The sequence below is a fragment of the Lucilia cuprina genome, chromosome 5, assembly GCF_022045245.1.
Source record: "Lucilia cuprina isolate Lc7/37 chromosome 5, ASM2204524v1, whole genome shotgun sequence".
NCBI lineage: Eukaryota > Metazoa > Arthropoda > Insecta > Diptera > Calliphoridae > Lucilia > Lucilia cuprina.
In genome coordinates, this window is record NC_060953.1 from 2,221,537 (window position 1) to 2,233,039 (window position 11,503).

General features: G+C 28.1%; 2 protein-coding genes and 1 long non-coding RNA gene across 8 annotated transcripts in view; 1 reads left to right on the top strand and 2 right to left on the bottom strand.

The window, feature by feature from the left end:
• Window positions 1-504, bottom strand: part of LOC124420296 — an 86,521-nt gene extending 86,017 nt beyond the window's left edge. Inside the window, exon 1 of the long non-coding RNA XR_006941100.1 lies at window positions 271-504. This is a non-coding gene — a long non-coding RNA (uncharacterized LOC124420296). The remainder of the gene's footprint in view (window positions 1-270) is intronic.
• Window positions 505-1,919: 1,415 nt separating this feature from the next.
• LOC111674920 (BAG family molecular chaperone regulator 2) lies at window positions 1,920-7,066 on the top strand. Of its 6 annotated transcripts, XM_046952608.1 has the most exons (6): window positions 2,451-2,572; window positions 2,663-2,757; window positions 3,348-3,935; window positions 4,836-4,856; window positions 4,944-5,086; window positions 6,656-7,066. In XM_046952608.1, exons 3-6 carry the CDS (start codon window positions 3,670-3,672, stop codon window positions 7,036-7,038), a joined length of 813 nt encoding a protein of 270 aa, XP_046808564.1. In that variant the 5' UTR covers window positions 2,451-2,572; window positions 2,663-2,757; window positions 3,348-3,669; the 3' UTR covers window positions 7,039-7,066. The 6 variants fall into 6 exon arrangements, with proteins under 6 accessions (XP_046808566.1, XP_023291372.2, XP_046808564.1 ...); XM_023435604.2 differs by lacking the exons at window positions 2,451-2,572; window positions 2,663-2,757 and adding an exon at window positions 1,921-2,327; XM_046952609.1 differs by lacking the exon at window positions 2,663-2,757.
• A 1,727-nt stretch (window positions 7,067-8,793) lies between these two features.
• LOC111674947 lies at window positions 8,794-10,126 on the bottom strand. Its single transcript, XM_023435635.2, has 2 exons — window positions 9,696-10,126; window positions 8,794-9,644 (listed from the first exon to the last, which is right to left on the bottom strand). Exons 1-2 carry the CDS (start codon window positions 10,119-10,121, stop codon window positions 9,027-9,029), a joined length of 1,044 nt encoding a protein of 347 aa, XP_023291403.2. The 5' UTR covers window positions 10,122-10,126; the 3' UTR covers window positions 8,794-9,026.
• Between the last annotated feature and the right edge of the window lie 1,377 nt (window positions 10,127-11,503).

The window sequence follows — 11,503 nt, forward strand, 5'->3', positions numbered from 1 at the left end:
GACACAACTAAACTATACGAACGTTTATTAAGTCCTATAGCAACTGTTTTAAAACAACCCTAAGACAACAATTACTCTAATAAACACATTTACAAAATGCCGCAGTTTATTGGACACAGAATGGAGTGGCTGCCTCCATTACTTTGGCAGGCAGCAGACACTTTTAGTAAACTTTACATTTCGTTATCTTGTTGCTTTTAGTTATGCATTTCAAACATTGTTGTGATATTGTAATTAAAGTAATTTTAATAAATATGAAACTACACTCACCCCGGTCAACCTTTCCATGGAGACACCAGTTGTTTGTTCACCTACGATAAGTCTTATCCACTATCTTTTAACACTTTCTGAAGAATAAAACATTTGACACAATATTTTACTTAATCTTTAACAAAACTAAACAATATTTATTTGTTAAAAACACTTTTTCTTAAATTTATTTGTTAAACTAAAAAAGCGGCAAAATTATTTGCTAAAAAACACTTGCACAAAGTAAAAGAGATGAATAAAACTAAAGAAAATGTCCGTTATAGAAAGACAGTGTTAACAACCCAACAAAAGTAAAAAATCGCTGGTTAGTAGGGAAGACAAGCTAAATAAATTAAAAAATAACGATTTTAGAGAATTTGAAAATAAAAATCAAAATTTTTGAGGAAAATAAAACAAAATTATAGAATTTAAATTTTTCAAAAATAGAAGGGAAAATTGTTTAAAAAATTCTTAAAAAAAGGAAATTTAATGAAAATTTTCAAAAAAAAATTATATTAAATTGAAATTTCCTAAATAAATTTTTTTTATAAAAGAATATTAAATTAATATTTCCTATAAAAAAGGATAATAAATTAAAATTTCCTATACAAAAGAAATTTAGTGAAAATTTCCTATAATTATTTTTAGAAAGGAAATTTAGTGAAAATTTTCTTTAAAAGGGAAATTTTGTGAAAATTTTGGGTAAAAAGGAAATTTTGTGAAAATTTTGAGTAAAAAGGAAATTTTGTGAAAATTTCTATAGAAAGAAAATTTAGTGAAAATTTTCTATAAAAAGGAAACATAGTGAAAATAGAAATTTTTCTATAAAAGGGAAATTTTATTAAAATTTTCTATAAATATTATATATAAAAGGGAAATATTGTGAAAAATTTCGACAAAAAAGAAATTTTGTGAACATTTTCGACAAAAAAGAAATTTTGTGAACATTTTCGATAAAAATAAAATTTTGTGAAAATTTTCTATAGAAATGAAATTTTGTGAAAATTTTCTATAGAAACGAAATTTTGTGAAAATTTTCTATAAAAACTAAATTTTGTGAAAATTTTCTATAATAAGGAAATTTTGTGAAAATTTTCTATTAAAACGAAATTTTGTGAAAATTTTCTATAAAAACGAAATTTTGTTAAAATTTTCTATAAAAAGAAAATTTTGTTAAAATTTTCTATAAAGAGAGGAAATTTTGTAAAAAAATTTCTATAAAAAGGAACTTTTGTGAAAATTTCAAAAGAAAATACAATAAATTTTAAATTTAAACTTTTTTAAAATTAAAAAGCTTTAGATAATAAAAATCGCTTAAACTACAAGAATGAAACAAAATTGTTAACACTATCCTTATTGAGAAAAGCAAATCAACAGAAAACCCTATACGAAAGGGTGCTTGAACTTGACAGCATTTTTTGCGGTTAATTTTTTTTAATAAAAACTATTTAAAGTTTATAAATAAACAAAAACAGTTGCTAGGCTTTAATATCATATATTAGATTACAAAATTTATTTAGTTTTAAGCAATTTATTATAAAAAAAATACATTATTTTTAGAAAAATCCAGACTATTCTGGCAACTCTTTAGGCAAAACTTGGCTTTACATTTTTCTCATTCACAATAACACGAACTAGACAACAAAAAAAATGAAAAGAAAACAACAAAACTAGTTATTGCATTTCGGCAAACGAACAGCAGCAGAATAGCAAGAAATAAAAAATTTCAGCAGCTAAAAGTTTAATCATTTCTTTTTTAATTTTTTTCTAACAACAATTAACATTCGTAAAAAAAAACAAAGTATTTTTGTAAACAAAGTATTTTTGCATCAAAAGCGTTAACTTAGTAGCAGATGTTAAATAAATTAAAATATTAAATGTCAAAGAATAGAAAAATAAAATATTAAAATTCTACGGTGGCTGTAGGAGAAAAAAATCTATAGTAAAAAATTTTCTTGGGTGAAAAAAAAATTGCCAAACCCCTCTGGAATTGTGTGAAAACCGAAAAAAGCAGGAAAGGAAAAATACTTTAAAAGTGGAAAAAAGGGAAGGTGCAAATAAAATACAGAAAATAAAAGGTAATAAATGACATTTCTTTACATAGAAATTGTTTTTGTTTCTCCAAATGATTCATGTTGTTTGTGTTATTTTTTTTTTGCCCATATGGTGGGTTGATTGGTGTTGTTGTTGTTATTGCAAAGTTAGCAGCTGTTAAAGAACAAAATAGAAAACAGTGTTGTCTAAGTGTGATAAGAAACGGAAGCTTGTGCAAAAAAATTGTTTTTTGTTAAATTAAAAATAAATTTTATTGTTTTTAATTAAGGTAACTATTCAAATGTTTGTTTAAGTAATTTATTTTGTAATGAATACATTTTTTGTTTTTTATTTAATCATATTTAAACATTACTTTTAGCGTTTTTTTGTTTGTAAATTAATAAGTCATCACTGTTTTCTGGCGATTGTTTATGCTTTTTTTTCACACAAAAGAAAAACAAGAGAAGATATTGAGTGAGTGTGTGAAGTTTATTCTAGAAAGAATAAAAAAAATATTTGTTGTGTTTACGCTGTTAAAAGATAAAATTTCACAAATATTTTTGTTAATTTACTAAATTTGCAAAATATATTGTTAGAACCAACAAGTAATGAGTGTTTATTTTAAAGTTTTGAATTGTTTATTGTAATTTCTATGAATGAAATTGAAATTTTGTTCAAAATTATTTAAAAATGTTTGAGAATTTTATGGGCATGTTGAAAAAACGTCGACGTTTAGATGAAGATGCCAGCAATGCTGGTGGTGCCGGCGCTGGCGCTGGTCTTGATAATCGTAGCAACTCCAGCGGCAGTACAGCTGCTGCCAGCATGTTTGCCTCTGGTCTGCCCACACACTCCAATATGAATATGTTTTGGGATTCCTTATTTGGTTCTAACAATGAAGCATCAAACACTGCCGCCACCGCCAATCAGAATCCACAAACAGCTTATAACTTAAGTGACAACAACACCAGCATGGTTATCCACAATAGCAACAACTCGTCTATGTGCATTGACAGGTAATAGTAATAAAACTAATGTGGTGTTTCTTTTTGTTCTATTTCCAGCAACAAAAAAAATAAATAAAGCAAAAGAACAACTGGTTTTCATAAAGGCAGCTTGCTTAGGTTACAAGCATATTTCCCACAATATTAACTCAAACTAAACAAGAATAAAAACTTTTATTCATTAAAACCAAACGCTTGAAAGTTGTTTAAACACTCGCCTGCTTACAAAACAGTTTTTACCCACGCCAAACAGTTTTGTTATAAGTTTTAAATTATTTTGCCACAAGGATTTCCTTGTTCTCGCTGTTAAATTGCATTTAAATTACCAATTTTTATAAGCAAAATATCGCAACAAAAACTTTCTTTGGATTTAGAAGAAGACATGGAAATTGATCCATCACCAGTACCGCCACCTCAAGAATATTCGGATAATCCTGCCATACCTTATCAATCCGAATCATCTATGAATTTTGATTATTTACATAGTTTACATGCCGATTCGGCCATGGATTCCAGCAATAGTGTCGGCTCATCGTCGCGTATAAAAGGTGTTAACTCACCACGGCATTTTGCCGGTGTGGGTGTCAATTCAGCGTCATCTTCAACAACTAACTATGGCCAGGTTGACGATAGTCGTGTGGTTGACAGGTTGTTATAATAATTATATCACAAATAGTTTTCTTTTTTTATTTAAAGTTTCCCCTAGAGTTGTTAATATTTTACGATTTTTTTTATTTAGATTTTTTCTACTGTAGTCTTAGATTTTAGACTAGGCTATGAAGGTAGACTATAGTCCAGTTTATAAAGTGGACTGTAGTTCTACTATGTTGTGAACTATAGCTTACTTTATGAAGGAATATATTTTACTCTATAGGTCAGTTAACAGATTATAAACTAGACTATATTTTAGGCCACAAACTAGACTAGAGACCACTATAAAGAGTAGACAATTGATAATAGATCATAGTATTTAGTTTGAGTTAGAGATATATATTTTATTTCTACTGACTTGTAGAAAATTGTGTTTCTATTAAAGAAAGTAAACTTGTAAATTGATCCACGTAATTTTTTTACAATTTAATTATGTTTTAATTGTTTTAAAGATTCAAAACTGAAGCAAAAAATGTTTTTTTTCAAAATATACAAAGCCGTTCATACCTCCAAAAACAAACGCCCACTTACATATTTTTGTGGTTTTAAATACTTGCCAAATATATAAAGATTTAGTGCCCTATAAGGCTATGACTTAAAAAACAACAAAAATACTACGTTTCCATTGAAAGAAGATTTGTAACAACATTTTTTTAAAAAATATTTTAATTTTTCTGTGAGAAAACAAACAAGCAACTTTAGTTATTACTCGACACAATTAGTTTAAGCAAGTGTTTAACAACTTAATTAATTATTGTTATTATATTATTTATTTTTATTTTTTTTAATTTCATAAACCAAATTGTTCAAATCTTTTAATAATCCCCATAATTATTGGTTTCAAAATTTTAACAAAATTATGCCTTCGAATGAATACCTAAACATCTTATATGGCAGACCTTTCAATTTGAATGAAAGGTAATTATTATAATATTTTTTGTTAATTTTCTATATTTTTTACTTTCAATAAAAGCAAATAAATTAATTATTTTTCAAATTTTCTAGATTTGTTACTGTTTTGGATCAACTGGATGCTCGGGTGGAAAAATTCCGTAAAGATGCCTTGGGTTTACAGGAGAAACGTGATTTCTTACTAATGTCCATTGATTTGATTAAAAGCAACGATTTAATGCAAAATTTAACAGAATGTGAGTATAAGTGAAAGAATTAAAGCGTATAGAGTTAACTAAAAGTGTATTTAATTAGCAAATTGATAAGTTTTTATAGATCTGAATAGAATTTTTTTTGCTTTAGACAAACATATAGGTCATAAACAAATGAATTTGTGGTTTCTTTATCAGTTTTTTATATTTCCTGTTAAAAACTTTTTAAAATGAAAGTATTAGTCAGACTTAGATATACGTAAATATTCAACGTGAAAGTTAATGAAACCCTATCGAGTAGATATCAAAGTATATACTAGTCTTGTCAGTACTATAGAATTGACATTGACATATAGCCTGTAGATCAGATGTGGACTAGACATATACACTTTACTATGGACTATATTTACAACAAGACCATAAGCTAGAGTGCAGGCTAGCACATAGATCAAACTATAGAATGGATTTGTTTGTAATCCATGAATAGACTATAGAATAGACTAGGCTATTAACTACTCTATAGACTAGACTATAGATTAGTTTACAGACCGAACTATACACTTGACTATAGAATGGACTTGATTATAGACAAAAACTGTAGATTAGACAATATACTAGACTATAAATTAGACTTTATACTACAATAAAGACTGGACTATAAACTGGACTATAGACTAAACTATAAACTAGACTAAACTCTAGACTTGACTGCAGACTTGACTAAAGATTTGACTACAGACTAGACTATCGAGTAGACCATAGACTAGACTATAGACTAAAGAATAGACTAGACTGTAGACTAGACTATAGACTGGACTATATACTAGACTATAGACTATAGACTAGACTATAGACTAGACTATAGACTAGACTATAGACTAGACTATAGACTAGACTATAGACTAGACTAGACTATAGACTAGACTAGACTATAGACTAGACTATAGAATAGACTATAGATTAGACTATAGACTAGACTATAGACTAGACAATAGACTAGACTAGACTATAGACTAGACTATAGAATAGACTATAGACAAGACTATAGACTAGACTATAGACTAGACTATAGACTAGACTATAGACTAGACTATAAACTAGACTATAGACTAGACTATAGACTAGACTATAGACTAGACTATAAACAAGACTATAGACTAGACTATAGACAAGACTCTAGACTGTAGAGTGTACTATACACTAGACTCTAGACTAGACTATAGATTTAACTATAGACTAGACTATAGACAAGACTATAGACAAGACTATAGACAAGACTATAGACTAGACTATAGACAAGACTATAGACAAGACTATATTATGGACTAGAATATAGGCTAGACTAGACTATAGACTAGACTATTATAGACTAAACTAGAGAACAGATTATAATCTAGAATATAGACTAGATGATAGACTACAGACTAGGCTATATATTAGACTATAGAATAGACCATAGACTATACTTTACACTAGACTGGACTATAGCCTAGACTATAGCCAAGATTATAGACTAAAATGTCTAGACTTTAAAGAACGCTATACATACTATATTTTCTAAACACATTTCTAAATATCTATTCCTAACATTTCCCTCCTCCCTCTTGTTTGCAGCTGAACGTGAAGAAATTTCTTGTTATATACAACGTGTTAACTCACGTCTTTCCACCGTTGAACTAAACGTACGCACTGTACGTGATCAATCCCAGGAGGATTCACTCAGTCAAATTAACGTACTCATCGATATGATGATTACAATGGGCGATCCAGTATTATCACGACAACGTTGTCAAATGTACTTGAATGCCTGCTGTAGTGCAAGAGAATCCGGCAATTTACCCTCGTGCAATGAGTCGGGCCTTGATATGGATGCTGGACCCATTGATAAGAAATTTGAAAGTGTATTGCTGGGCTGTACTTTAGATGATCAAAAGAATATTAAGAAACGTTTGCAGGCTTTAATGGGTTACCTTAATAAACAAATCATACATCATTGAAATAAATAGCGAAAAGAAAACCAAAAAATAAGATCACACAAGCAATCAACAATAACAAAACGAAACAAAATTACTTTTTTTTCGACTTTGTATTTTTAGTCAATAATAATAAAATTAAATATAATTCTATATTATCATTATAAAAACCAATTATTACGCAAGTTTTTTTTTATATATATATAAAACTTCATACCACAAGAAAAAGTAAGAAAATATTGAATTTAAATATTCTTAAAGCCACAGATAAGAATTAAATATATTTATTAATTAAAAAAACAAACATAAACAAAAACTTTAAACTATTTCAAATTATTGGCTAAATAAATTAAAAAAACAAAAACAAATTCTATATAAATGGATGGATGTATGGTGTTTAGCAAAGTATAACAAACAAAACAAAAAAAAATTAAATTACAAATTAAAGATTTTAGTAATTAAGTTGTTTATTTAAGCTTAATTTTATTAACTGTTATGATTTTTTAAACTTTTTTATTTTTAGCTGTTTCCTTTTATTTTTCCTTTTCTTTTTTTTTCTTTTAAAGCCGTTTGTTGCCTATTTCTAACGATTTTATTATGTGTGTCTTTTATGAAGAATATTTTAAAATATTCTTTAAATAAATTAAAAAAACATTTTAAAAAAGCAACTACTACAACAAAACTTGTTATATGTTATAATTTCTTTTAAATATTTTGTATTATTATTTGTATTAATTTTAATTTTTATGAATTTGAAACGAATGAATTCAAACTATAAATTATTTGTATGAATTAAAAAAAAAACAGTTAAAACTAAAATTTTATTATGAATAATTAAATTTGTATTTGAAATACATAAAAAAAATAAATAAATAAATATTAAAAAAAAACGAAGAGAAAAACTAAATAAATGTTGTTTTTAATCAAGTGGACCTACTAGTTGGGAACTAACAGAAGTTGGGAAAATATATAAAAGAATTTGAAAGAAGTCTAAAATTGAGTAATATAGTTATAACTATAGCCAAGTGTATTAAATGAACTGTGGACTAGTTTACAGTCCGACTTTTTAGTCTTAACTATAGTCGAGACTCGAGTATATATATATTCTGGACTGTAGTTTTGCCAATGGTCTGGACAACAGTGTCGGCAAGAGTCTTGACTCCACACTAAAGACTAGACTACACTTCAAACTATGTACACTGTAGATAAGGTTATAGATTAGACTACAGTCTAGTCTATGGTCTAGACTATACTCTAGTCTATGGTCTAGACTATAGTCTAGTCTATGGTCTAGACTATAGTCTAGTCTATGGTCTAGACTATAGTCTAGTCTATGGTCTAGACTATAGTCTAGTCTATGGTCCAGACTATAGTCTATGGTCCAGACTATAGTCTATGGTCTAGACTATAGTCTAGTCTATGGTCTAGTCTATAACCTTGTCTACAGTTGACTATAGTCCAGACCATCAACTAGACTATAGACCAAACTATAGACAAGATTTATACCAGACTATAGACCAAAATAAAAGTTTGAAAAATAGTATGGTGTAATAAGTCTAGTCTATCTGTAGAGAATAATGTAGTATGTAAAAGTAATAGGCTAGACTAGAATCTAGTCTGCAGTCTTGACAATAATCAAGACTTTACACTGAACTATAGTCCAGATTAAAGACAAGATTATAGACTAGATTATAGTTAAGTCTGAGGTCTGGACAAATGTTATAGTTTGTCTGTAGTCTAGAATATTGTGCAGACTTTAGACTAAACTATAGTCCATACTATCGACTTAAATCTGAACTATTATTTAGTCTAAAGTCTGGATTAAAGTCTAGTCTACAATCTATTCTATAGTCTTTACTATAGTCTAGTCAAAAGTCTCCACTATAGTCTAGCCTACAGACAGGACTATAGTATAATCTGGATTATAGTTCAAGCAATTATCTAGTATATAGTAATATAGTCAAAACTACAATTTACTCTTCGCTCTAAACTATCCTCATTTTCGAAATCAACTAATAACCCGAAAAACATTTATCATACGGTCTCAACCATTTCTCCGACAACAGCCAAACAGAGCCCTCAGTACCAAAGAAAATCTGTTGAATATTTTTCGATGTCATGTGTATAATTTCACTATCCTCTGCCGTCATATTATGTTTATAGACACATCTAACTACAGCACCAAATTTAGTTACCACATAAAATAAAGCACCATAAGGATCAACCATCATACCGCGTGTTCTACCCAATAACGAACCCATTAAAGTCATATTAATTATGGAGTCTGTAGCAGTGTAATTGGATTTTTTCGCTATACGATTCATTTCATTAGCAGCCGAATATAAATTGCCATCATCATCAGATATAAGAATTTCACCTTTATTACCAAATGCTATATCTTGCGGTTTAATGGGTAAATATTCACTGATTGTGCAATATTTTTTACTTCTCAGTTGTCGATAATGCCATTTTTGTTCCAAAATGTCATAGGCCAAGAGATGAGGATCATTGGCTATGATGAAATAAATGAATTTTTCATTGCCGCATGAGGTAATACGGGGTCCTAGCTCAATGTCTAATAATTCAGAAGCATTGGGTCGTATGTATTTGCCACAGTCTATGTGAAGAACCTAAATTCACACAATTTAATGAAAATTCGAGTAGAACGATCACTTACATACCTCTATGCCATTCCTTAATAAATCAAAAACCATTAACTTGGGATTACATTTATTCTCATCTGAGTTGACAGCACCTGGCCATCCTATATCCATTACCCACAAACGTGACAAAGAATCTACTTGAGACCAAAGTGCCTGCTGTAGCAAACTACAATCTGAATGATCTCCATTGGCGTGAAGAAAACGATGTGGATATATTTTGGGCGTTATACTAGGTAAATAAGATTTTGGCCATTGTGTCTCAATAAGAGTTGGAAATGTTTGACTTTTTACGGTTATACTAAGAAAAACACGCGTAAAGTGGTTTGATAAATGTAGAACACGATACGATTCATTTAGACCAGTATGAGCCAATAGCCAAGCTCTATTTAAAACGAATTGTGTAGTAATTAAGAAAAACAATACTTTAGAAATATTTAAAACCATTACGAGTTAATAGTTCAAACAACAAAAAGAGTCTGATTTGAAAAGAAAAACATTATTGCTTCCACACTGTTTAGTAAGTTTTAATTTTTTAAATATTTTTTTCTTGTTGAAAAAAGACGAAAAAAAAACTGAAATTGCATTTCATAACATAAATGTTGAGCTTAGCAAAAATATATTTAAAGCCATCGAGTAAAGTTTATGTTGTAGTAAAATTTAATAACAGAATTATTTTTAGTTTTCTACTATTTAGAACAATTTGTTTGGCAATTTCTTTTTTAAGAAAAATCAATAATTTTGCAATAGTGTAATTAAAAATCTAATTAGTTAAACATTTATTTAATAAATACTTGTGTATTTGTTGCATTTTCACATGCAATTTTGGTATTGAAAACCAATTGAAAGCACGTTTTGATTTATTATATTTAATAGACGGGGTTTCAGAATATGAAGAGATATGCCAGATATCATGGTTTCTAATATTATAAAATATATATACTGTCTGAACTATAGTGTAGCTTACTAGTCTAGTGTGCCGTATATTCTTGTTTCTGGCCTAGATCGATAATTTAAACTATAGTCTATAGTCTAGTCTATAGTCTAGTCTATAGTCTAGTCTATAGTCTAGTCTATAGTCTAGTCTATAGTCTAGTCTATAGTCTAGTCTATAGTCTAGTCTATAGTCTAGTCTATAGTCTAGTCTATAGTATAGTCTATAGTCTAGTCTATAGTCAAGTCTATAGTCTAGTCTATAGTCTAGTCTATAGTCTAGACTATAGTCTAGTCTATAGTGTAGTTTATAGTCTATTGTATTGTCAAGATTATAGTAAAGTCAGAACTATAACCTAGACTATATTCTGAACTTTAGTCTAGTCTATAGTCTGAACTATAGTCCAGATAATGTGAAGTATGGTCTAGTCTTTATAATGTTCTAGAGTTTGGTCTAGTGTCTGAACTGTACATTTGATTTATATGAATTTTTTGACAAAAAATTTGGGATAAATCTAAAAAAAATTCAAAATCCCACAAAACTTATAATGAAAACCCTATTTGTTACTTAAAAATATATGAATGCAATATAAGTTAATAAGTATATTTAAAATACAAAAGTACATGAATGAATATGACATTGCAATGCCAATAAACAAAAAGTAAACTAATAATTTAGACGGTTTCGTTTTTCATTATTAATTTACAAATTTCCATATTTGTTTTGAAATAGAATAGAAATAGCAAAGAAAATAAAAATAAAACAAATAAAGGTGTCAAAATTTTCAAAAAAAAAAAAAAAAAAAAAAACAATAACAATATGCATAAATATGTTTAAAATAGTTTGCCATTTAACAACGTTTCACAAATGAGTCATTTTTAGAATATTGATAAAA

Bases quoted from the DNA above. Each gene is read 5' to 3' on its own strand.
- LOC111674920 (XM_023435602.2), top strand. From the start codon at position 2,974: ATGTTTGAGAATTTTATGGGCATGTTGAAAAAACGTCGACGTTTAGAT. The intron at 3,300-4,835 runs GTAATAGTAATA...CTTATATGGCAG, and splicing joins TCGTCTATGTGCATTGACAG to ACCTTTCAATTTGAATGAAA. The intron at 5,087-6,655 runs GTGAGTATAAGT...TCTTGTTTGCAG, and splicing joins AATGCAAAATTTAACAGAAT to CTGAACGTGAAGAAATTTCT.
- LOC111674947 (XM_023435635.2), bottom strand. From the start codon at position 10,121: ATGGTTTTAAATATTTCTAAAGTATTGTTTTTCTTAATTACTACACAA. The intron at 9,645-9,695 runs GTATGTAAGTGA...GTGTGAATTTAG, and splicing joins TATTAAGGAATGGCATAGAG to GTTCTTCACATAGACTGTGG.